The sequence below is a fragment of the Pagrus pagrus genome (genome assembly GCF_965226575.1).
Source record: "Pagrus pagrus genome assembly, chromosome: 8".
Classification (NCBI taxonomy): domain Eukaryota; kingdom Metazoa; phylum Chordata; class Actinopteri; order Spariformes; family Sparidae; genus Pagrus; species Pagrus pagrus.
The window spans coordinates 14,266,252-14,293,112 of NC_140192.1; the positions used below are offsets into that span (position 1 = coordinate 14,266,252).

Here is a 26,861-nt window from a genome sequence, read left to right on the forward strand (position 1 = left end):
CATCCTATTCCACAAAATGATCAAATCTCTATCAGTAATTCCACAATTACATTAAAGGAAGCTTAGACATCAAGCATTCAGTACCCATTGGTTGCTTTGAACTCAGTTTTGGGGACACAAACTGTCCGCCTCCTGGCAATTCAAGACACTCCTAATCTCTTCTCACCACCTACTTGCATTTTCTGCAGCTCAGAGAGGGAACATGGTGCTGCGGGCAAGAGACCAGTTTATCATGACAACATTTGGAAAGGCTGAAATGTGTCCTTCTTGGGCTAAAAAAGGAAATGTACATGCAGTATTTGGGGGAATATTTGTATGCTGATATGTGGATGCCTCAAAAGATGTTTCTCTTGGATTTTAGCCTGGCCATTAAGGACCACCGTAGCTCAAAGGGAATGGCATGACGGTTGGAAATGCTTCAGTCCTTGATTTCTTAAGAGCCTGCCTAAGGTAGACAGTTTCATGCAGTATATATACAGCTGATGTTTTTAGTAAAGGATGGCTGCAAAAAGTCTCTCCCACTCTTTTTAAGACTGTCAAAATAAACCAGCCTCACCATCGTAAGTGGACATAAGAGATACAAGAGGCGATGTTGCTGGGATAAATATGACAGATGGGGCCTGAAGCACTCAGCTAAACCAAAGGGCATCTCAAAATAAAATAAAGCAATCCATGGATCTGACGAATCCATCACTTTCTATGGATTTCAATCTGAAATGTCAAAATGTCAATCAATACAGCAAAACTGACAGAGTTTTCTGGAACTCCCTGATTGAGGATTTGATCAAACAGAAATGATGGCACGGACACATAACATGGTCGTTATGTGATTTTATTCATGTGAAATACCATTCCACAGACATAGAAGAAGAACATCGGGTGGAGTCAATGAACGGATATCACATGGTCAATAAACATTTTTGCAAGATCCAGACAAGTATCAAAGTACAGAACAATGGAAATCGAACATTCAGAAGACTATCAACATGTTCATACAACTTTTTTTTTTTTCTCATCTGTAAAAAGAAAATAAATATTGTTTTTTTTTTTTTTGTACATTTTGCTCTGGTGATAAATTATAAACCTTTGATAGTTGTGTTTTTACGTGTTTGCAAAATGCCAAAGTGTCTCAAAGAATAAGGCAACAAATCATTATTATAACTTTATTCCCCATGAAAATGTTCCCCCAGTCATGATATAATAGAAAACTAATGAATTGGTATAATTTCCCAGTCAGTAAATATTCTAGTCCATCGCACTCTTATATCACAAAATAGATACATCTATGGTAATGTAATTCTTTATGCCAAAACTATATCTGGAAATGGATGAACAATCATGGCGGTGAGTTGTTGTTGTTGTGCGTTGCAGCACATCTTAAAGTGCAAAATGGAAACAAAGGTATTTGTTTATAAATGGGCTTTTTTTTCTGACCGTGTTCCCCACAGAGTTGACACTTTTGACAAATTGCCGGAGTGCATCAGATAATTGTTATCCCGCCTGGCTGCGGGCGATAGTGTAGTCTAATTTTGTTGCCTCTGTGAGGGTTTTTGGCTCTTGTATGTGATCCAAGTTTGGGGGGCTGCCAATGGCGGTCCTGAAAAGAGATATTCAAAGGATGTTTATTAGTTAGACTTCTATATCGCTCTGTGTTGTTTATGAGCGTTTTTTGAAGGGCTTTTAACTCTCCAAACACAACCTGGCCAAGTCATTTTTAAAAAACTTTTTTGTTTACTATTTTCACATAAAATTCATTTAACTTTATTCATTAATCGTACTGTTTTGTGGCTCAGTTCTATTGTCACAGATTCCTCCAAAGCTTTGGTTGAAAGTTGGTTTATATGTACAATACACATCGACAGTGACAGACCGTACCCAGATGCATGCACAACAATCTAAACTACACCCAATCAAATTCATGTGGTGCTTCACAGATATTAATGTTTTATTGCAACAGTTCACACCATTTGGCCCCCTGTCAGACCATCAATGCGCTGGGCAACTTCTGACACCCATGTTTCCACTCATCATTCTGATCTCTATCTCACTGAACGAGAGGGTTGCACCCTGTTTGAACATCAGAGCCAAATGTCTCTCTTGTATTGCCAAAACCTCTATTTGAAAAGTGCTATAGAACATTTTCCGACCTCAACAGTAACTAGGTCCACTGGTGCTCATGTTTTTGATGATTAATGTCCGTTCAAAGCGATGTGAGATGTCTATTTTACACACATTTATTGCTCCATAGCAATGCATCCAGACAGAAAAACAAACTAAAAATAAAAAAGGACAAAACACATTCCTGCACATTTGTATCAGCACGACTAACCAGATCAGATCCGATGCATATTCTTTAAATGGTTGAGTGGCACACATCTTGACGTTGTTTGCTATTTGGTGGCAGCGTGACGATCATCAGGCACCTGCCATGTAGAAAGGTCCATAGCTTAGCAATCGTAACTAATTTTTCACGAGCATGTCCTAATGCAGCCCTTCTTTTTCATGCAGTTGTATGCTTTAATTTTGTTGTGATTGCTGATACCCCGCACCGCACACGGTTGCTCACAGTTGTCATTAAGTAATTGAAAACAGCTCTGTTACACAGTCATAGTGATTAATACATTGATAAGAACTTTTACAAATGTGTCAAGACGACTGTTTAAATCCATGCATTTCATGCATAGATGATGGTCATCCTCTGAGGCCTGCAAAGCCCCGCTGTGGAGACAGAGAGAGTTGAGTGTATACTGCATGTCCAGCCACTTTCCAGCCAGTTACCTGTCTGCTCAGACCTCCACACCTTCCTCCCAAGAGCTGTTAACCTGCCTCACCCTCCGACTGGAGCCCTGCTGCCTGTGAATGAATGAAGCTATCCACGCAATCACACGCACCTCCCTTCAAAGACCCTCTTATCTGTTTCTTACCAAGCTATTGTTATTCCCGAGTGGTTTTTTTGAACAATGTTGCACCACATACAATATCTCCACAATGTTGCCCACTCTGGACCTGGCACATAACACTTTCTAGCCCCAGGAATATATTTTCTGTCCCAACAATATTTCACAGATTTCTTTCTAATCAATTCTACTAAACCGCATGGTACACTGGACAAATACAAAACTGGACAGTCACTACACTTCTCTCTATAGCTGCCACCATACTGAATGCAACAAATGCACATAGCTATTGAATACTAAATGTTATTTTTACGAAGAGTGATATGTATAGTCAGCTGTCCACGCCAAACACACCGCTGTATCTTTGTAGGTGAGGTCCTGTTGTCCTTGAAATTTGTCTCTGACCCCATGTTGTGTCCAGGGTGAGTCCAGTTTCTCTGCAGTCATACGTGGGCCTGTGTTACAGTTGTGTGATTGTCTGTTTTTATTTGTTTTTTTGTTTGTTTTTTTTTCAGCTCCATCTCCTCAGTCATTTATCTGTAAGGTAGCCTTTAGGTGGTGGTCAAGGCTGGAAAAGCCGCTGCTCCTATTTCATGCCGCTCCGCAGCACCTGATTGGCCGCGATGAGCATGACGCTGATGATGAAAGCGATGGCGAAGGCGCATATCAGGCTCTTGCGCACACAAGTTTGCTTGACTTGCTGCGTCGGGCTGGAACCTGGGCAGGAGGGAAAGAGAAAAAGATTACCTGCGGGCCCATTGAATCAAGTGTTATTTACTGCTTGATAGATATCTGATAGTAATTTCCGAATGAATGAAAGAGCTCATCACAAAAGCTTACAATTACATGAAGACAATTATAAGGGATGAGCGTCGCCAAGGAGATTTGTTTTCACACCTGTACGCTGCGTAGCTGCATCTAGATTGAAATGTTGATTAGAGTTTTGGAACAACAGACAAATGAATTGGTGCATGAGCGGCATTATAAAAGGATGGAAAAGATGAAGTATACCTGCAGAATCATCCCCAGTAAGAACCAACTGCATATGAGGCAAAACAAACGTTCAGAGAGAAACTTTAATATCTGTTGTACCTTATTCTGAACAGACGATATTTCAAAATGATTAAAATTGATCTTGCTCATGATTTATCTTTTTTTCCTCAAGAGGTCATTGCTGTTCTTAGAGAAAAACACCTCCCGTCCCAAAAGCGTTTTTCCAGCAAAAAGGAAAAGATTGCAATCACTGCAAAACATAGAATGGGTTTGTAATGGCTCCAACAATCGTTACACCTACACATTCGATAAATGACCCTCTGTAAGTGAACAATTAAAAGAAAGGCAGCAATTTGCCGTCTTCAGTAAATTCCAGTTATTTTGTAATGAAAAGGTGAAATTTACTTTCTCACTGTGGACACAAAACATGTCTCTGCAGCGACTTCAGTTAGGGGTTTCCTTTCAAATGAGCTCCAGAGGATGGCGTTTCTCCACGCAGAGTCTGTGTAGGCGGACGGAGCTTTAGCAATAAATAGTGTGGTAATTTTTTCAGGTGAGGAGAAAGCGACAGGGGAGAAGGAACAATGTCATTTGCTGTGCACAGTTGCTCAAATTACAAAACAGCTCCCTAAGAGGGCACAGCCTTTAATACACCGCTGATAACTGGCTGGAGTACATTATGATCTGTTGAGGCTGCTGATGGGAGAAATTTGTATCACTGTTGTTTCAACAGCACAGCTCAGCTCTCCACGTGCGATCGCTGGATTTTGGTGCAAAATAGTGAGAAAGGAAAGAAGTTCTGATTGTGAGGAAACCTGTAATCTGTTCATTTAAAAAACATTATTACTAATATGTCACTGGAGTGTATCAAAGGACAACAGATGACAAATGATTAGATATGTTCTACACAGCGACTGAAGAACGGTGAGGCCTGACAACTCAAAAGTCATCACTTCCATAAATAATATCATACATGGTGTCTTGTCATGGCCATATAATATTTTAAACACCCCACCAGAAGCTCTATCATCTCTGATGTAGTTTTAAGGAAATGCTGCTTGCATCTTTAAGGATCATTTCCCCCAAAATGCAAACCCCTCACCTACCCCTATAGTTGTATCTGGACATGCAGGTAATTAGGGTTTTATTTATTTGAGATATCCACCTCTGATATAATAATACTTCAAAGTAAAGCACATTTATTTCAGCAGAAAATTCAGCAAGAGGGGCGCTCTGGTAGGCACGATCTGATATCACAACACAGTCTCACTCTGAACTCATCAACCACGTCAGCTCGACGGCCTTTAGCTTTAAATTATGACACTACCTACCCCTCAAGTATCAGCTTTGCACACTACCTGCAACATCTAGTTGTACTTTCAAAATAAAGCTTCAGACAAACGTTTCACACAGTATGACATAATATTACTTTTGGACTATTATTAACATTGTGAAACAGGCATAGTTTTGTTAGGTTTAGGCACCAAAACTACTTGGTTAGGTTTAGGAAAACATCCTGCTTTGTGTTAAAATAACATTCAGTCATGTCACTTATGTTACTTGGTTAACTTAATTTAGGCAATATAGCTTAAAAACAATTCAGTGACACGTGTTTCATAGCAAAACCCCAGTGTCCTGGAGGGAAGTCCTCATGACCCATCCAACCACCACCCACTTTGGAACTGCAACTGAAGGATCATGTTTTTGTAATTTATTTAAGTTATCCTTTCTAACACTTGAAAGAGTGTGTTTTACCCCAAACCATCTTTTGCTAACCCTAACCATGTATGTGACAGACTGTGACAGAAAAACTGAAACATTTGATATGTGATAGTAGTAGTTAAACTATACGGTTAGTGGCATATATCTTATAGTCAAAACATTAGCAAATGAAACTGAAAATAGTCCACTACTAATAGGGGTAAGTTGCCCTTTATTTATTTTACAGCGTAAGTTCAATCAGGAAGCCTGTCTTAATGCTTGTTTATCCATGACTCTCTCACTCTCTCTCTCTCTCTCTCTCTCTCTCTTCCCACTTCTTAATCAGCTGACTACGGGCACTTACTCTTTCAGTTAAACCAACCAGATTTTGCCACTATTACATCAGCCAAACATGTTGAGGCTGTCAAACCTTAATTGCGGTCGCCTCTCTGCTGTCTTGTCAGCTGTCATCTCAGTACAAAATCACTTCCAGTGCCCAGGTTGAGCTCATCAGAGTCTACTCCTCATCACATCCAGATCTTTCATTCATCTTCATCCCAAACGATGTCATTCACTCAGAATAAAGTCTCTCCTCATTGAAATAAAATATGGATATGTCATTGTCTAGTTTTGGCCAGTTATCAACAACAAAAACAGAAGATGAGAATAAGAAGTACAGGAGGTATAGGAGGTTCTTCCTTACTGTCTATATCCACCTGGCATTCCTCCGGGTTCTCTATGTGGTTCTCCTCAGTCATGATGATGTTCTCGATGTCTTTCATGGAAAGGTGATCGCAGAAGGTGTCGTACAGGAGCCTCTTCAGCTCTTCAACCGTTAACTTCTGCATGTCACACTGGAGATATACAGACACAACTGAACATTAACATGGACAGAGTCTGACGGACACAACACCACAAACACACACACACAGTCAAAACTAAAGACAGGCATTTACACATGCACACATAAAGAGGAAGTGAACAATAACAGCAAAAATAACAGTGTATGGAAGGGAAATATCAGTTTGTATGACATGTTAAACTTCCATGTTGCCTCCCACCCCCACTTTAAATGTCCCATTGGATGTTTAAGCAGCGTAGTTTGCCTGCTAGACAACTGAGTTCATGTATTTGAGCTGAACAATATAAAGAATCCTTGAATGCCAATCCAGGCTCGGCGGCTGTTTGGAAAGCTCATCCATGTTACTCATTTTCAGCTCAGCCAGAGCCGAGCTCACCAGTGTGACCGGAGGCTCTGTGTGATCAATCCAGCATCACATGCTTGATACCACTCTTCCCATATAATGTTGTGTGAAGCTATGCGGCCTTCGCAACAGTCCCTCGGGTTTCTCGACTCTCCCAGCGTGTGTCTTTGCCTGTGATTCTCCTCTTCATACACTGGCCGCTCCAAGAATTCCCATAAATCCCCTCTTTTTCACTCCATTTGCAGTCTCTCTTTCTGACAGCCACGCCGGCGCTGTTATCACCTAACTACAACAAAGGCAGCTTTAACACGAGCTCCTTCCCATTAATTTAATTTTCCCACTGTCAGAGTGAGCGGTTGATTATCTAATGAGGTGTCTGTAAATAAATTAATATCTCTTTTACATAAAAATTGACTTTAATGTTCTAAGTAATAAGACTGACGCCACACATGAAGAGGCGGAGAAGGTCTTGATAAAAGAAACAGTTCTCAGGGGAATCCAAACCGCTCTAAGATTAAAATTCCCCCCATTAACGACCCAGTGGATGTGGCAATTAAAACTGGTTTCCCTTTAAAGTCATACAGTTTAAATGTTTCTGCACTTGGAGGTTTGCTACAGCTGTGATTCTGCTGTCTGTCTTCTCTCTAATAGGGAGGGAATGAGTGACTGAATAATGGGCACCTTCCAAAAAACGGAGTCAAAGTCAGTGCCGTGGAACTTATCTGGCAACCCAGCTGCCGTCAGCTTTGGGCCCAGAAGAGTGACAAACTCCTCAAAGTCCACCTGGCCATCGCCTGCGGAAAAAGAAAAACAGTTGGTGTTTATTATCGCTGGTTTTTCTGCCTACGGTCCAGATTTGTGGGCATCTAGAGAGCGAACGGCCTCTGGGATCTGTGATTTAAGAAGAATCCACGCCTGTGTGTCTGTGTTGCCTCACCGTCCATGTCCAGTCTCTGGATGATGACCTCCAGCTCCACCTCGTTTGGCATGTAGCCCAGGGAGCGCATGGCCATCCCCAGCTCCTGCTTTGAGATGAACCCATTCCCATCGCGGTCAAACACTTTGAAGGCCTCGCGGATCTCTGCAGAGAACACACACACACACACAGGAGCTGAAGTCTTGCGGTAGAGCAGGATATGAAAGTGGGAAATGTTCCACGCACCAAAGACACATTTGTTATGCCGCATCAATGCTTGAGTCATAGTTATATGGGGGTTGGCAGCTCAGGAGAACAAATTCCACCAGTGAAATAAGAAAAAATACCCTTGAACAAAGAGCTGAGATCAGAACAAATTGTCAACATTTTAAAGGGCAGTATTCCCTGTACTTCTCTTGTGTTTAAAATTTCATGAGGATGAATCAAACCTATGAAGTGTAACTCTCCGGGCTGACAAAATCTACAGAGCTTTAATGCCAAAAATAATCAAACTAGAATATATTCTGCTCTCAGACTAGGTGGAAAAATCTACCCAGTGGTTGCATTTCCTAGTTTCCCATCGGTTCAATTATTTCTTCGAAATAAGAAAGGTTGGAATAAGATACCCAGAATTTGAATCAATTATCGACAGCTGAAAAGCATTGCTGAACTCTGATGTGAAAGAGCTGATGGCGAAATCAAATAATAATGTAAAAGGATTACTCATACTATCATCCACCGATAAATGGATTTTTAAGTTAAAAAAATATCTGTTGGAGTGTTTGTTTTTAGAGTCTCTCTGGTGGTCAAAAATTCTTATTTTAGGTCAAGAATGTTTCATTTTTATGTTGTCAGTTATTTTAGGAGATGTTTTCATTAAAGGTACAACATGAAAGAATTGGCCACCTGTTGAATTCCTACTTAAAACAAATAGTGGCCAGGGTAGGCTAACCTCTATCAGCGTTCACACTGCTAGCACAGGAGTTTTGGACCGCGATGGGCAGGAGCTCACTGGTTAGCATGCTAGACATGCTGTTCAACAGTACATAGAAGTCATAACGTCAGAACTGTCCCTTCATCTTCTGTTGAAAATTGTTGCAAAGTTGTAATTTTAGACAAGTTTTGAATTCTTAAAAATTGCAACTTTAAGTGTTTGATGAGATTAGTAGTTAAACGTGAATTTTTGGTCAAACCAAAGGAGAGAAGGTTGTCTCGAGGCCAGAATTATTACGTTGATCAGTTTATTTTCTCACTAAATGGTTTCGGCCTGTTCAATAAGTGATTTAACAAGTGAGCGTTTTCTTTTTTGACAGAGGCTTCTACATAACAAATGGTCCTATTGTTTTATTGATACTAACCATGAGACTGAACTTTCTGTACTTCTGTACAGAAGCTTATCTACTGTATGTCCGTGGAAGATTCATGCCTCTTCCATTTCTAGTTTTTGGATGATTTTGGTGTACTTGTGATGAATTTGGAATCCACTTTGTGTTGCCAGTATTAATAGTGGTTAAAGGAGGCTTCCAAGTCTTTGTGAGATTATTCTTTTCTGGTTGAGAGCAGCAGATGAACTGTAGGTGTGGGCTGCTTAAGTTTTCATCCAGAAAGTACGTTTTGTTTGAGTAGCTGCTGCTCAGTTTCTAAAACGCTGTCACGTTGAATCATACTTCCATTGCCCAGTTCATGTGATAGTCACACCACCATACTCAACCCAATTGCCCGAAAAATTTTACGCATCTATTAACATCCTTATGTTGATACTTTGCATTTCTTTGAGTTTAATTTTCAATATTATGTAACGACAACGCTGTGCTTAGGGTCTGGTTAGGTTTAGGAACAAAAAACGCTTGGTTAGGGTTAGTAAGATCATGATCTCCTTTAAAATCCCTGTTTTGGTTGCCACAAACACAGCTGGAGATGTCATGACTTCCCGCCAAAAATATTCAGTAATTACACACTTCGAAAAACACAGGCTTGACCTGCAGTCACTGGCTTGGCAGCCTCGTCACCATCCCCTCCTCCTCCCGATATAAGTCAGGTCATTAACATGTAATGTGACCATTGTTGCCCATTCGTAATCTCTCTGTGCTGACTCTCCAGACTTTATGGAAGTCCAATACTGAACAAGTCGACAATGGAAACCTGGAGGTATGTGCCTTAAAGGTGGGGTAGGCGATTCTTAATAAAGATGGTCGATTGTTGAGTCTTGACTCATTCCCAGGTCGTCAAATATTGACATCTTGGGTCAGAATTTCGGGCTGAATTCCGGCCCAAAATTTTGGTACTTGACAACCTTGGAGTGAGACTCAACAAACAATCTTCCTCAAGAATCACCTTCCCTACTTTTGGTTATAGCAGCCGTAACCATAGTTAGTTTGAGATAAACAGAAGAAGAGGAGCAAAAAATCTGTATCTTCAACAGAAACTCAAAACAAATAGTAAAATAAAATCCAATGAAAAGACGTCACAGTACTTGAACACTGCGTAGAAGATGTGCTGCTAGAGCCACAATCACTTAAGGAAATCTTAAAGCTGTTAATTCCTCAGTTCAGCCACACTGCATATCCCCCCTCGTTCTCTGCTTGTTTACACTTCTTGAAGGATTGAATCCTATCATTTATATGCAAGAGAAAGTCACCTACAATATTAGACCCATCCCATCTTCGTGTCACCCGACTGATTAGCAGACAAAGGAGCAGAGCAGGAGATGAATCTTAAGATAAGGCTGATGGAAATCGTCAGAAAATCACATTAAATATCTGCAATCTCTCTAATCTGGCATTTGGTGGAATCGGAGCTTTAAAATGAATCGCTGAATAGTCATGTAATAGTTATATTCAGTCTTTGCAATGAGGGTTCAGGGAAATTTTCTGAGCATTACAGATCAGGTCAGAGGTTGTAAATGAAGTGCAGAGTGGAGTTTTGAATGAGTTATGAAAACAAAACCTGAATGAAGCTGCTAAATGATGCGTAACTTGTTGCACAACTGAGCGACAATAAGAGCCTGCCAGGTAGGCGAATTTAAATGACTTTCCGTTCTCAGTATTACAGCCAATTACCGGTTGTTAAGTTCCTCGAGTGTAATAATGCAAACAAACTTTATCAATCCACTGCAAAGCCCAAAGTCTTGTAAATGGGAATTGCGGCTCCGGTGATTTGTGTCAGAAAGGCGATGAATGGCCGAGCCTCAGGCCAAAATCCACAGCGTGACAGCCTGTGACAAATATTTCAGCAGGAAAAACAAAACATGAAATATCGATGACGGCAGGAAACAGTGTGTGTCATTCTGTGTATAATGTGGTTGCGCGGCTTCAGGAAATAGTTTGTTGCAAATCGAGCGCACGTCCGCAGAATAGAAACCCTGCCACAGGGACAAGGGTACTTGGCAATCGTGTATTACAATGAATTACATCTGGGCATGCAATCTATAAAAAGGAAGCAGTGTGACATTCGCGGCAGCCATTCGTCACATATATTTTCCCGACAAAATATTTTACCAGAGGCATAGTTTGAATCATTGAGAGCCTCCAGCTGTGTTTTTTCCCCCTTTCCCTGGGTGTGATACTATTGTTTACAGAATAACAATACCTCAGTATCCACCTGAGGTCCCCGCTCCATCTGTTTACTCAGAAAGAGGGGCTTTCCACCACACACTGGCTAAAAACCAGCGTGTTGCAGCCACGCAGGAGGCATAGACACTCTTAAATAAGGTGCCAAAACAGTTTTAGCGAATACTCCGTCTCCCCCTGAAAGCTTTATTTATTGATCGAAGGCCAAGGTGAGCAAAACATCCCGACTGGTGAGTAGTGTATAGTATATTTGATGTGTAAAAGTTTGTATTGTGTAATGAAATACGGGCACAGCTTGCTGTCGGAGAATTTTCTCCTCTGTCACAAACCGTTTACAGGATACAAACGCCTCAGTACTGCTTGGGCCAGAAATGTAATGAATGGCTTATCAAGTCCAAAGAGATATACAACTGTAAAACTGGAATATGAATAGGCATTATAAATATATCACCAGAACCACTTGGCTCTGCTTGAAATCAGGACAAACAGAGTGCTACGAGAATGAACTAATAAATCTCTAAAGTAAAGGAGACCATACATAATCCTCACTGTGATTTATCAAAGGAGACTGACTAATCGTCCTCTGAAAGAATTAATTTCTCTTTCTGAACACATCCAGATAGAGTGCTATCTCTTTGAGAGTTTATCTATCGTAATTGTCCTCAGAAGAGACAACTATGTTCTCCCATTTTCACTTTACTCACTGAGACCAAATTCTCACGATGTATGCCACGCTGACTCTACTGTAATTGAGAAAGCGCCCCTGTGGGAATCCAAAAGTTGTTCTCACTCCGACTGTGAATAATTGCTCTGGCAAAAAACAAGAAAGGTATAGTTCTGGTATTAGCGTGCGCTTGCACTGATCGCCTGAATTATCCTGCCCACTCAAAGAGAGGCAGTTGGCAAAATGAACCACCGCTTAAGTCCTGTAGCCTTGAAATTAATTGATCTAAATATGAGGCACACATAATTAAAACAACAGCGGGTCAGTGGCTACAATCCACTTTCATGCTCCCAGATCATAGAGGTAAAAACTAAATAAATCAAAGTAGAGGACAGGACATTTGACTTGTTCCAGCCCAGTTGCCAGTTCACATTTGTCAAAAGTTTTTTTTTTTGATATATTGATATTTTCTGCATTTTCTACTATATCATATTCACATTATATGTTGATGACCTGACCTTCACATTGTTTGTGGCAACCAAACCAGGTATTTTGAGCCCAGTCGTCACAACATTACATAGAAAACTCAACCAGCAGATATGTAAAATTTTACTTTAACTGTTTGCAGAGATGCATATTGCCAACATTTATTCTGCAGATTGGGTTGCTTTTTCACATCTTAACCAATGGATGTGGATTCGTGTCATCACGACTTGGACTCGAGTCACTGTTTTGATGACTTGTTACTTGACTTGGTAGATAATAGTTGGATAATAATGACCCAAGTCACTGGCCTGTTAAGTCCTCGTGCTACAACTGCTTACACCTGTTAACAGTTCCACTTGGAATGATCATTGTTTCATTGATAATTAATCTAATGATTATACTTGTTTTTATTGTGTCATGTATAAAATGAAAACATGGAATTGTCATGGTTTTGTTTTTCAGCTTGTCATTTTTTTCTGTTGTATTTTGAAGATAATATCCTCATGTGTCATTTTCCACTTCTTGTCTTTATCTGCTTTCCCACCCTTTTGCCTACTCACCTGTGTTCAATTAGTTAATTATTCCTGTGTAACTAGGCCTGTTTTCTCCTCACTTGTCATTGGACTGTCTGTATGTCTCACCTGTTCCACAGTCCTGCGTTCTCCTTGTGTCCAACTTGTGTTGCTACTGGACTTTCTTTTGCCTGCCCTTGGTTGTTTGCTTTTTGGATTTTTGGACTTTAATATCAGCTCAACATTAAAGCTTGACAAGCTACAGTACCTGCCTCTGCATTTCCATTTGGGTCCTTTTTTTCTAAATCCTAACAATCGAGAAAAATACCTATCTGAAGTTTGAAAACCAAAGGATAATCAGTTCACATTGAGAGGCTGAAATCAAATAATGTGTGTCATTTTTAAATGATTAATGATTTATTAAATGATTTTTGTTGTTATATTTTAAGTGCATTGTCTTATAATCACTTTATCCACTAGTCGGTTCAGCATTAATGTGGTCTTGTGGATTTTTTATTATTAGTTTTTTTGTCTTTATTGGAATCCTGCTACATTTAAAGCTGCAATAAGCTTGTTGTGCTCCGAAACAAAACACTGACATATCACCTCATAAAGTCTTTTATGATAAATGTGTCGGCAACACTTCCCCATTTAAACATCTAACAGACATGGAGCATCATTGTCATTCACGTGCAGTCGCGTTTCTGGCCACCTGACAAACATTGGTCGAGCATTCAATCGCTGTTTTGCTCAGTTTAGGTTTCTCTTTTGGTAAATTATCTGACTGCGATCATTATGTTCTAAGTTGCTAGCTTGGTCTGTTGTTTGGTGCATTGCTGGCAGCGTACAGCGGGGTTTCAGGGTTCCCAACAGCTGCCTGCTGCAGCTGGAAACTGGATTGATGGGATCAGAAAGAATGGCCCTAAACAGTAACAGCTGAGTAGAATTGCAGAGTAAGGTCATAATCATCTGTGGGTTAGTGACTATAAACAACCACTGTATTACATCCCCTGTTATATGAAAATATTGATCAAAGCAGCCAGCTCTCAGCGCTTTGTATCTTTAGTAGTTGCCAAATGGCGAACCAATAATTGTGAGAAATGACTGCCATTATAAATGGTTTTCAGTAATCGTCCTGTTATATAAAGGCGATATGAATGGAAACGACTCACATTTCACTTTTGGGTGTTCAAACACAACTTCCATCCCGCTGGCTAGTCATTTTCCATGTTTGTCAAAGTCAAATTTGACTTCTTTCGAACTGTTTGAACTGGAATAAAAGCAGAACGTAATGAACCTGCCATTTCATTTAAATTTGTGTCACCATTTTCAGTTTTCCTGCAGTGCCGCACATTTTATTACAGCTTCTGCCCTCTTGAAACTCTCTGCTTTCTGCTTACGTTTGACTTTATTTCCTTCTTAATAAACACAGTTTCGTTGTTGTTGTTCTTTAGAAGCTGCTGTTGTTGCGTCTTCCGCATGGTCTCTGGCACTGCGGCTCCACCGGGGAGGCGTGATTTTTTTCTTTTTTGTTGTTGAGAGCATGTGGTATTTGCTTTGATGTACAGAGGTGCTTGTTGGCCTTCAAAGACGCGATGCCATGCGGTCCCCTGTGGTGTGATCTGACAGAGGATGAAAAGCCCAAGTTAAGATTGTGAGCTACGAGAGCCGAGCATCTGAAGCCGAACTCCCACAAGAGAGAGGTGCAGTACACTCCTGTCGCACTGCTCTCCCTGCGCACTGTTGTATATCAGTGAAGTGCACTGGATCCTTGCTGCAGCACAGAGATGCTGAACTGTATGCAGCACTAGACAACGCCGGGGATCACTTGGAAATGGAGCTGATTCATGCAGACAAAAGGCTTGGATTCATGGCCAGGGTGAAACATGAATGAAAAGAGGGATGGCATCCACTTTCTCTAGACAATATAATGATAAAGTGAATGAACAAGATTTTAAGAATGTCATCATCTTTGCCTGTCTACGTATGACAAAGAAAAACTCAATCATAATGAATTAAGTGGAATTAACTCTCCTCGTCCAGAGAGGCATCACATAGGAAATATTTACTTGGATTTCTGAGGCACCCCTGGAGCAAAGCTTTATCCCTTTTCAGACTAAATTCAACACCAGTGGAAACTTTTGCTAATTACCAGTGCACTTTGAGCAGAACAGGCTGATGCCGGGGCTTTTGTAGCCGTGAAGTGTCCGTGAATGTAATCCAGGGCCTGTTTTACAGAGCCAGAGATCCTCTTCGCCTCAGCCAGACCTGCATCTGCTTAGGGCTGCTTTGGATCGGTAATTGCAGCACACCCACTCTTTATGTAAGACCTTATCAGTGTGAGAAAAACACAGCTTTGCTTTGTGTGTGTGTGAACCTCAGGCGACTATTTTTAAACACCCATAGCAACCTTAATCCATCTTTAGCTGGATATGGGCTGACTTGGGCACCCGGAAGATTTGAATATTACCATAACAGGCTTCTAATAAGGCTCTGGAGTATTAAGGGGCATGTGGCAGAGACTAAGGTCTGTGTCTTAAGAAAAAATCCCATCCCTGTTTGGATAGAAAGTACTCCCTCCATTATGAAATTCGAAGCGCTTTGACCTCACCAATGTAACACTGACACGACCACAGGGAGTAACTGGAAGACGGAAAAAGAAAGTTGGAAATGTCAAGGTGCTTCATTCTCAATAAGAAAAAATCCCCAAGCCAACTTTTTAAACCCCACTTGACCTCGAACGATTGAAGTCGGCGAAAGGCCCTGAAATTTTAGCCCGTCTTTGTTGCTTCTTTGGGGGCTTTTTTTCTAGCACGGAAGGGCAATCATTGATCTGCCTCCATTTTTTCCCTCCCTCCCACTTATGTGTTCTCAAAGCTGCAACTTTTCATCATCACAGCCAAAACCAAGCTGAGCCGCAGCCGGCATCAATGAGGGGAAAACCTGTGAGAAGGACCTCAAACAAAGGTCAAGCATGAACAACCAAAAGCCTCCGCTATGCATTACAGCTTATCCAACACATCAGTTCCACCACGTTAACGGTATGCGCTCTCTCATGGATCAGCTTTTTCTACCATTGGATTTGGACATTGTCGGGTGTAGACTTTGCAGTATTGCTCATCAAAGGGGAGAAATATTACCTGAAGGAAAGCACTTCACCTTCCAGAACTCATCACAGTTAATTTCACAGGTAATGAAGTCTGCTGGATTCACTCCTTCGTGGCAATCGATCAAAATGAGAATAAATGATCTAGCTTTAACCCTGCCGACAGCCGCAGCGTTTGATGATATTATCTGCTAATCTGCACCATGTTGTCATTTGAAACCCATCTTGGCAGCTTATAGCAACCAATCATCTGAGAAGTCACTCAAAAATTGTCAGAAATTGGTTAACGGCACAGGGAAATATACCAAATGCCATTTTTAACCTTTTGGTTGATTTTCATGTTGTGCTTTCATTTCAAATAAATGCCAAAAATAAACAATGTTCCCCTGTGTTTATGTTAAAAGACTAGTTTGACATTTTGGGAAATATGTTTGTGCGACATTTTCATTGGTTGCAGCAGTGCGCCTGAGATTTAGAGGCTTATTTTTTAAACAATCGAGATTATCACAATTTCGTATTGCATGTGATTTAAATGGAGAACATAATGTATTTCCATTTTTTTACAATTTTTTTTACATAAGGTAAAATGTATGATTGGGTGCATCTAAATGATGTGCTAGTGCACCTAAATGAAAAAATTAGGTGTAATACCGGTGTAACCAGTGTGAAAAATTCACATTCACATTCACAAAAATCACATTATATCATACTTCTAACATTTTTTGTTTTGATCAAGAGACCCCTAGTGGATGAAATTACATGCTGAATATATACAAGAAAGTGGAAAAAACACCATACCTGCCAGATTAATTCTTTCCATGCACAGTAACTGAATTGGCAATTTTAGACTTTGACTTTCTACATATAAAAGGTGCAATATGTAAGTAATCCAAAAATGAACTAAAATGATCAGCTGAATTGAAGAAATAACAGTGACGTCATGTCAAAAATGTCTATGTTGTTTGTTGCACATATATCTACTGAAGTCAGTATGCTAACCAGCTAGCCCCTGACCTGAAAACCTCTCGATAGTACAAAGTTCTTGTACTAGCTGTGTAGACAACAACACTTGCTGGGAATCCGGCTAGCTGCATGGCTAACTGAGCTAACAGGCTAACAATAGCTACAGTCATGGATGTATAAACAGAAAGCAGCAGGTAACAGTTACTCTGTTGATATGCTGCCCCTATTTGTTGGGACTCAATTATTACATACTGCACCTTTACACAAGATATGCCATGTTAATTAGTGAGCTTAGCTAGAAGTAATTTCAGTGGCTATCTCCAGAATACTATTAAGTTTATATAAAAATATTAGCCATTAATATCATCAAAAATCCACAACATTTCTACAAAACCATACATTTCTCTAAAAGCAGTTTTACTAGACAGATAACACACCACCTCGCAGTGGTGCTGGGTCACTTCAACCTCAGAAAAATGGCTCATTTGTGCTCACATCTTTATCACCATCTATGTCAAGTAGAGCTTTTTCATATACTGCCTGTCTCATCCTGCCAGGTGACACAAGCGAGAGAGCCATTTTGAAATCCATTCCTGTCTGTCTGTCTGCCTGTCTGTCAAACTGATTGCATAAGACGACCGTCCATCACGCAGGTAGGAGCTGGTGATGGTAAAATGTATAAAGTGAGATTTATTGTTTTCAGCCTGATTATATACAAGCAGGATGCTTTCATGGGTGCTGTGCATCTGAAATGCCACGTACCATGGACAAGGTGGAGCTTCCTGTCCTGCTTTTGTTCCCTTTTTCTTCACTGACATGTTTACCTTCTTTCTTTTGGTGTTTTTTCATGATAATCGGGACAGCCTCTGTGGCACCTGAACAGAGGAGGCTAAGGGAAACCTTAGTGTTATCTCATCATTAACATTATCTCACCATCCTGCATCAATGTTTTATATGATAAAAAGTCACAAATCTTCCAAAGTCAAATTCTGACTCTGAACATGTCTCTGGCTTTATGGGCATTTAACTCTGGAGTTATTTAACAATTGCAGCAGTCATTGCTGCCGATGCCGTAAGTCTTTCATTTGTAAATCATTAACAAAAGCCGTCTGAGCTCTGAAGTGGCGTTTGCCAGACTTGTAACATTGTCAAAAGGACTTGAAAGGCAGAAAGTGGAAATGTAATGGTGTTGGCAGACTGGAAAAACACTTAATTTATTAGTTTGATTCAGTTTTTTGTTTCAATATTGTTTCACACAGAGAAAGCTTTGATGAGAAAGCATGTGTTGTTTCCGTCGGCAGGTATGAAAAGCTCTTTTCTATGCAAACAGGAAACAAACAGTTTGTTCGGGGATCCAATTTAAGGCTTGTTTTTTTGTGTAAGAGAACAATAATTGAACTAATTCTAGCTTCCTGAGAGAGCCCCGCCAGTAATAGTCAATAGCTGAGGTGGAGAGGAGAGAAAAATAAGTGTTTGGTTTTGGGTAAACACATCTGGATCGTTTGCACACTCCTGAAAATGAGCCAGCACATCCACTACCATCATCATGGGTCATTTTGTTCTGTTTTGTTGTCCACATCTTCTCAGCAGCATATGCTACAAAATGGTCTCAGCTGACCCCTTGGAAGTACACCCCCACAACGCCCACTGATTCTGCACCAGCAATACGTTATGTGCATAATTTCTGTCTTGCCAAGCAGATGCCGGTGTCTTTAAATATCTTCATTTGTATTCATGTAAGTATTTCCAAAGGAATGGAAGTCAACCCTCCACCTCAGGGCGAAGCAATGAGTCAATGTTTTTCTGCTGCAGCTACAGTAGGAGTCGAGCACAAACATCAAGATCGCCTCACAGGCAGTTTATACCATTAGGAACGCAGCGTTTTTTGGAGCAGCTGTCAGTCAAAAGCAAAGTCCCAAAACTCTGCCAAAGGAATGACTAAAAATATTGAAAAGACGCCCCAATAGCATGTGTTAAATTTTTACTACTGAGAGCAAACTACTTTCAAAAACAAAACGCAGTGTGGAAGCAGAATATCTTAACAAAATATTCTTAAATGCATATTTATGACTCTGGGAGACACACGTGGAGAAAAAAAATGCTCCCAGAGCACTGACGTTCATCATCCACATATACAGAGTCCTTCTATTTAAGTGTTGGTGGTTGTTTTGGGGTTTTCTCTGACACATATCAAGCTAACCTTGAGCTGCGATCGAGGTATAACCAGGGGGTCTGCATGTTGTTGTGATAAATTGTCTAACCAAAGATACTCAATGCCCCATTTGGCAGACAGATTTCACAGATTCATACCCAAGTCTCTTGTTGAGCTGTTTCACTGAGAGTTAAGGGTGTACGGTAGCTGACATACACCTCCTCAAAAAGACTAACCGCCACAGTGGCAGCTCTTCGAGGCTGTACTTAAGCACAATGGTGCTTTGAGCTCAATGCTAACATCAGCATGCTAACATGCTCAAAGTGATCTTCAGCAGGTAAAATGTTCACCATTGTATTAGCAGGCTGGCATTTGCACTCAATAAAGTAGAACTGAGGCTGATGGGAATATCAAGGTTTTTGTCAAGGTTTGGATTTTTGGTTTTATTTTGTAGTTCCCATGTGACTTTTCCCTTCCTGTCTTTGTCTGTTTTCCCACCTTGTTGTTTCCCTCCTGCGTTCTTGCCTTCCTGTGCTCTTCCCCAGTCTGATTTTCCCTCCACACCTGTCTTGCATCAGCCATCAGTGTTTTTCCCAGCTTGTCAGCTCCTTTCCTGCACTCCCTGCTTCCCTCTACTCATCCCCCTCATCTGTGTTTCTCCGCCTCTCTCCACTTGTGCCTCCTTCCTCTCCAGTTGTGCCTCCTTCCATTGTAGTTTAGTTTATATTTATGTCCAGTCATTAGTTCAGTCTTTGTTGGTTCGTCTGTTTTCCGTCCTGGCTTCCCATAATGTTTTACCTGCATTTGCTGTCCGTATCTTCGTGTTATTCTGGTTTGCACTTTAGTGCAGTTAGTTTAGTATTTTGTTTGTGGTTTACTCCAGTTTTGTCGCCAGCCTTTTTGCCTGCTTTTTTGTTTTGGATTATGGCTTTTGGACTTGAACATCAGCTATTACTAAAGCTTGTTTTGAGTTATTACTTGCCAAATGTGTACCAAATTGTAATGGCAATCGATCCTAAAGTTTTTGAGGTTTTTAAGCCTGGTGGTTGACTGACCGACTGCCAGACTGACGGAGCCAATGCTGCTGGCATTAAGCAATTTCAAGAAAGTCTCAGTAATCTTCTTTTCAGCAACACAAAGCCATCACCACTGCAAAGCTCTCTGTCAGAGTGAATAAAATACCATAACCACGCTGACTACGCATGCCAATAGTCTCTAATTCATCTATAAGATGAGGCAGACCTTCCCACCTTTGCTTTTTTCGCAAAGTAAATAAAAGAATGTGAAACATAGCGTCAACAAATCCAGCTTGAAGCTTCACTGACTTTGGCCCCATTATTGCATTCACTTCCTGTTTGCTACATCTCTGCTTCCCGTCTCTTGGGGTGGGGGGGACTGACAGCCCAATCTGTGTTTGATCTAGAAACAAGGAAAGCCCTCCTCACTCTGCCACGAGTGAAAACAAATGGAGAGATAACTTTTGCAGGCTGCGTTGATTCCGATTACCACTGACAGTTACTTGGTGGGTTTAAAATACTCCTTGAAAAATATGTCCCTGCTGGGGCTCTGTGACAGGTTTGGCTCGGGATACATTTTCTTCTTTCTTTGACAGTGATTAAGAGAAGGCTTTCATGCCCAACCAAACTGAGAAAGGAAAAAACAGGAATCAATAAACATGTCCCGGGATATGAAACCATAATTTGGTGTATACTGACATTTTAATTTGAACAATATTTGATATTCTGGTTCCGTCTGCAGAAAAAAAGGATTTCTGTATCGGATGTAATGCAAATTAAATATGGATTTATCAACATTTTGCCTTTAAAAACAGTATTTAGCATTTATTGGGTTGTTACACTATAAAGCTTTTGTTATGGACAGATATCTTTTTATTATTCCCCAATAAACTGCACCTATTATTCACCTGTTGTTAAGCATATTAGACACCAGGTGAGTTTATCTTTTTTTCAGCATGTCCAATGGATTAACTTGCCTTAAAGGAGTCATATTGTGTTTATTTTCAGGTTCCTAATTTTTTGGAGGCTACCACAAGGATAGGTTTACATACGTTTGAGTTAAAAAAATAGATCAGTTTTCTCATACTGTCCATAAATTACGCAAATGTATGACACAGTGACGTAGTGTGATGTCACAAAGTCACGGAGTTAAAGGCGGGAATACTGATGAGGCGTTTCAGGAGCAGTGTTTTCTGTGGGAAAGAGGAGCTTCTGTTGGTGTGGACGTTGACTTTTTTAACTTTCAAGATGTTTTACATACACAACAAATTAAAAAACAATGAAGTAAAGGAACAAAAGGAAAAAGTATAATAGGTCTCCTTTAATGTCTGAATTTTTTGACAATTTATGAATAAATGCTGTTTTTACACTTGGTCCCAATTGAATAAAGGTGTTTTGGGGTTTTTGGGACAACTCTCTTGAGAATCGGTCAGTTACGAACATAATTTAGGTGTAAGTCATTAAATGATTAAATCTAACTCCCTTCAAGCAATTTTCACAGTTTATTTCTATGGACATAAGTCAGTGAATGAACAAAAGGCAAACATAGTCTACAACTCGGAAATTAAGAAAAGTGCCAAACAATAAACAAAAGGCCAGTGCAGATTTGAACTGAAACGATAAATGAAGTGCACTGTTTACAACCTTGTCAGAGAGATGCAAATGTTCTGCTCCTGTTTTTATCTACGACTTGTGTCTACAGGAAACTACAGGCATCTGTTTACATGAGCTTCACTCTGGGACCTGTTACAAATGCTATAAGCTCAGCCCAGGGACTATTTTGAAGCAGCCTCCAATAGAGCTGTTGTTAGGCAGTGTGGAAATGGGCTACCCACTTAATTCCACCTGCAGTGATATTGACACTGAGCTTTGTGTGTACACTTGTGTGTGTGTATGTGTGTGTACACGTGTGTGTGCATGTGTGTGTTTCTGTTCGTGGTGGAGGAGGTCTAAACTATATTGAGCTCCTGTAATATGACCAACTATTTTTCGTCCCTCTTGTGTGGGAGGGGAAATGGAGAAAATGGAGTCCAATTCAATTTATGCCCGCATCATAGTACATTAAGGTACTTGCTACCAACCCCCACCTTCTACCACACATGCACATACACACGCAGGATTATTGAAGAAGCGTCAGAAAAATAGCATTTTGTTCCAATTATAGCTTTGACAGGCTTCACAGACGCAAAGTATGGTGCCATTGGTCCGATCCCTGGGGTGTCCAAGCCAGTAATTGAAAATCAGGTCTACGGCTATACGTGCCAAAAGGGCCTGAACCTCCTGTCCCTATACATGCGCTCGCACACACATAGTCACTAATGTGCAATTTCGTTTTCGTGACAAAGCCTCATCTCCCTGACCGCTGAGCTGATGTATGTGACACTTCAGACTTCCAACCAATTCGCGTCCATCTCTCGAGAGATGAGACAAGACACGGAGGCTGACGCTTGAGCGGCGCGTCTCTTGTCTGATCGGCACATACTCAAGATTGTTCAATGCATATTGTAATTTAGAACTTGCAGACCATGACAGTGTCTGCAATCCAGGAAGAGGAGGATTGTTTCCCTTTTGTTTTGTTTTTTAAAGTGGCTTTACTTTAGCATTGTTTGGGGTCCTACAGACCAATTTTCTCCTTTAAAGCAACATTATGTAACTTTTTCACCCGAAAATAACAGCTTTAAAATCATTTTGATGGTACAGAGTCTTGTTATAGGGTAAATGGTGTCTCTGCACCCCATCACTTGTTTCTGCATTATGTAACTTCAGTGAGAGTGTAGGATCACAGCGTGACATACGTGTATACTCTAACATACAAGTTTTCAACACATAACATTGCTATGACGTGATGAGTTTTGTTTGCAGTTAGCACCTACATTACGTCTGACAATTGCTACAGACCTGGGATTTGTATTTACAACAGTGGCGTTGCACTCCAAATCACACAAAATGCCAACGTCTACATAATGTTGCTTTAAATATTCTTTTTATTTGCTTCTGACCTTTATAAAACCAAGTATACTGATATGTTTAAAATGGTAACCCTTCCCTTTGGCCACATTCTTACCTTCATCACAATATATGGCAAAATGAATATATATTTGTTAAATCTTGGACAAAGAAGTGTACAGTATGTCATCCTACATTGGGACATCACTCATGTTCTTACCAGTGAGATCCCAGAGAGGTCTGACACCCTGTTATAAAACTCCAACAACAACAGTGTAGGATTTCAGGTAGATTTGGGCAATCATGTTATAATGACTAATAAAAATTACTAATAAAATAATGTTGCGTATGTTTTTAAAGAGGCCCTGGACACCAAAGTTACTAAATGAGAGCAGAAATCCAAAAGAAACGTCCAATAAGGAGCACAAGGAGAACACAATATTGCTTGGGAGGAAGAAAGCGTTATGATCCCAGCTTCTTGTTGCACTCTCCTCAGACGCTGATGACAAGAGGAGGATCGTTTCCAAAAGCTAAAGAATTTGTTTTTAAAAGACACATGTTGGCACGCAGTAATAATGTAGCCACTTTTTTGGAGCTATTAATCGACCAAGCAATCAGCCCCTGCTGCATTTATATCACTCCCATTTTGTGCTATCTGGCAGTAAAAGCTGCTAATCTCAGTTACACTCTTGACAGCAACAACAACATCACTCAGCCTCCTCGGCGACACCGCCTTTAAAGTCTTCCTCTTCCACAACCTGTAAGACATCCCTCACATGGGATCACTAATGCTCTGCAGCAGCTGAAAGAGGCTCTGTCACTGCTGTTAAACTGTGCATTACCCCAGGCTCTCCTATTCTCTCCACTAAACGTCCCCAATGCTTCTCCAGTCAAACTACCACTATAAGGTTGAGCTGGAAATCCAAAACGTCTCGCTTAGTCCTGCGCCAGAGTGACTGCAGCGAGGCAGCACGAGTGGATTAGACTAATTAAAGTCAAAATGTAGTGATGTCTGTTTATTGCACCCAAAGCTGGACTCTAAATACAAGCGAGGGTGAGACGGAAACGGAGATTCCTCAATCTCAACAACCAAAAGCTTCTTCTGGAGTCCATAAAAAAAAATTAAAAATGAAATATGAGACGCTTATCTTTTATTTCTGTGCTGCTGCTGTGGGCAAAATATATTTCTGTCATGTGAAATCTCTGTACACTGGAAATCAAGTTTGACAATAAAGCGCTGAGTGATGCAACGCTGTAATCAGAGGCATGACATCGTGCAAAGATCACTTTCGGCACTGACATGTTGACACTTCTCTTTTATCACAGGCGCACTTTGTTGGGTGTCAAAGCAAAACAGAAACGGTGGATGAAATGTAGAACCTCAAAACAGCCTTATCTCTCTTCAGCCCGTTCTTATCTTCGCTGGTAGTTTCTGTTCTCAAACTGCTGCTGAGGCACTTCACTGAACACCTTTTGAGAGTCGAACCCAATTCCACTCCAACCTTATTATGTGTGCGCGAGTGTGTCCTCGCCCGTGTTGTAGATGCAAACCTCTTTGTGAGAGTGTGTCTGCGTGTGTGTGCAAGAGAGACAGAGAAGGAGTGTGTGGCTGTGTAATTTCAAATCTGTGCAGGTGCAATTAACGGTTCATTTCTGATTTCTCCCCGGGAGATTCTGCACAGGCGCGTGCCGACGAGATTTCTCACAAGACCCAGCTCGTCTGTAATTGACGCATATGCATTTCAGTCGTCGCCTAAACTGAAATACATCAGTCTGAAAGACATTTGAGCACGCTGACGTGTCTCAATCTGTCCAGCAAAGCAGACAAATGTCAACAAAAACAACATGGATGAGAGATGCGCTGGACAAATCACTCAGGAGGGGTACGTCAGCTGCCTTCCAGCGTCCCTGCACTGGATACATGGCAAAAACGCAAGAACTCACTGTCATCACAAATGCTTTGGGACTTGAACAATGTCCCAGGGGTTGCTGCATGATAATGTGCAGATGTCGCAGGTTCACATCAGAAGTGCTCCAAGGCATGAATATTCTTTGGATACTGAGACTAATTGCTCAAAATAGTAGTCATCTGTCAGCATGCTTGTTGTTGGACTGATTTTGCTGTTAGAAGACTATCTTGATGTTGAAAGATGATGTTTGTTTTTTTTGCTGTTGTTTTTTTCTTGACAACTTTTTTAATCATGAGAGGATTTACCCTGGATGTTGCTTGAATCACTTTGCAGCTGAAGATTTCCACAGCCTCTAGGGGAAAATCATATGAAACACCATCAGAAAGTCTCTGCGACAAGACCAAATTTGGGCCAAATTTCCACCCAGCAGCTTCTGCTTCTAGTTAGAGCCAATGCATCAGTGCTGTCCTTAAGAAGCAACACTTTATGGCACAAATGGTGCACGGATATAACCGGTTCGGCTTCACACTGAGATCCTATGCAACCAACCCTCTTGTTGAGGTCAATGAAAGAAATCTGAAACAAGATATCTGATCTCTGACTAACACTGATAACAAAGTGTGTGATTATTTTTGCTCTTTCATCTCAAAACCAGAAGAAAAGAGGGGCTTTTGAAAATAAATCCCAAACCCTCAAACAGGCCTGTTTTCAATCAATCCCAAATCTCGCTCTCATGAGCGCTGTCCAAGGTGCTGACGCGCGTCTGTTTGAATGCCTGGAGTAGATCACAGACACATACACATGAATAAACAACCCCCAGTGTGTGTGTGTGTGTGTGTGTGTGTGTGTGTGTGTGTGGCTCACCAGCTCCTGAACACCCTCAGGTAGGTTACACGCGAACAGGTAACATCTCACCTTCAACTTCGTCTTCGGGCAGGTTCACCGGGGCGCTGTAGGAGAGGATGTCAGGGATGGTGCAGATCCCCCGGTACATCAACGTGGAGGTGACTGGGTGCATCGGCATGACTGCGACCTTTGGCTGCCACCTGCGCCCTCGTCATACAGAAACGTCTACGGAGAGGATCCCAACTTCCCCTCACGGTCACCGAGGGAACGGAGGAAGCGTGTCCATGGATGGAGGGGAGAGGGGCGAGATGGGAGAAGGTGGATTCCGCAGCGTGTCCGCCGAAATCTCGCTTTTTTTTTTTTTTTTTTTTTTTTTTTTTTTTGGTCAACGACGGAAGAGCAGCAAAAATGACTGGGGGTGTCTTACCTCATTGGGGAAAAAAAAATCCTGATAATTCACACAAAGTCACTAGATATTTAAAAAAAAACTACCTCAGAGGGAGACGATGCGCACATAAATGCATCACCATCAACCAGGAGGAGCTCCACATCTGAGCTGATTAGTGCAGGTTGTATCTTGTTAAAAAGCCATCAATCGATACACCAACTGATTCGTGGGGCTGTCAGTCCGCTGATTGTCTCTTTGCCTGCCGCGAGCAGATTCATGCATCCACTTGTTGGATGCGTGCGCTCACTTGACGCACTCAAGATCCACCTCGAGATCCAGCCACCTTCATATAATCCACGGAAACGACGCGTTACACTTACAAAGAAATCACAACACTAATGGAGAGGAGACAGCCTTAAAGAAATCTCTTGAAAGCGTGAAAATATGACAGGTGACGGCTCCTCAAAGACAATAACTGCCGGCTCGCTGTTAATTGGTCGTGGCTACGGGGACGCATTGCGATCCAGTTGTTCCATCTTCAGTGGAGTGATTTTTTTTGTGAAAGAAAGCTCACTGTGTGGATCTGATATG

At 41.1% G+C, this 26,861-nt stretch overlaps 1 protein-coding gene across 1 annotated transcript; it reads right to left on the reverse strand.

Annotated features, from left to right (window-relative positions):
* Positions 1-816: 816 nt before the first annotated feature.
* cabp7a (calcium binding protein 7a) lies at positions 817-26,844 on the reverse strand. Its single transcript, XM_084360829.1, has 5 exons — positions 25,952-26,844; positions 7,734-7,877; positions 7,478-7,590; positions 6,295-6,445; positions 817-3,614 (listed from the first exon to the last, which is right to left on the reverse strand). The coding sequence occupies exons 1-5, from the start codon at positions 26,058-26,060 to the stop codon at positions 3,484-3,486; spliced, it is 648 nt and encodes a 215-aa protein (XP_084216955.1). The 5' UTR covers positions 26,061-26,844; the 3' UTR covers positions 817-3,483.
* Between the last annotated feature and the right edge of the window lie 17 nt (positions 26,845-26,861).

Bases quoted from the DNA above. Each gene is read 5' to 3' on its own strand.
- cabp7a (XM_084360829.1), bottom strand. From the start codon at position 26,060: ATGCCGATGCACCCAGTCACCTCCACGTTGATGTACCGGGGGATCTGC. The intron at 7,878-25,951 runs GTGAGATGTTAC...TGTTCTCTGCAG, and splicing joins GCCCGAAGACGAAGTTGAAG to AGATCCGCGAGGCCTTCAAA. The intron at 7,591-7,733 runs GTGAGGCAACAC...CTTTTTCCGCAG, and splicing joins CCAGAGACTGGACATGGACG to GCGATGGCCAGGTGGACTTT.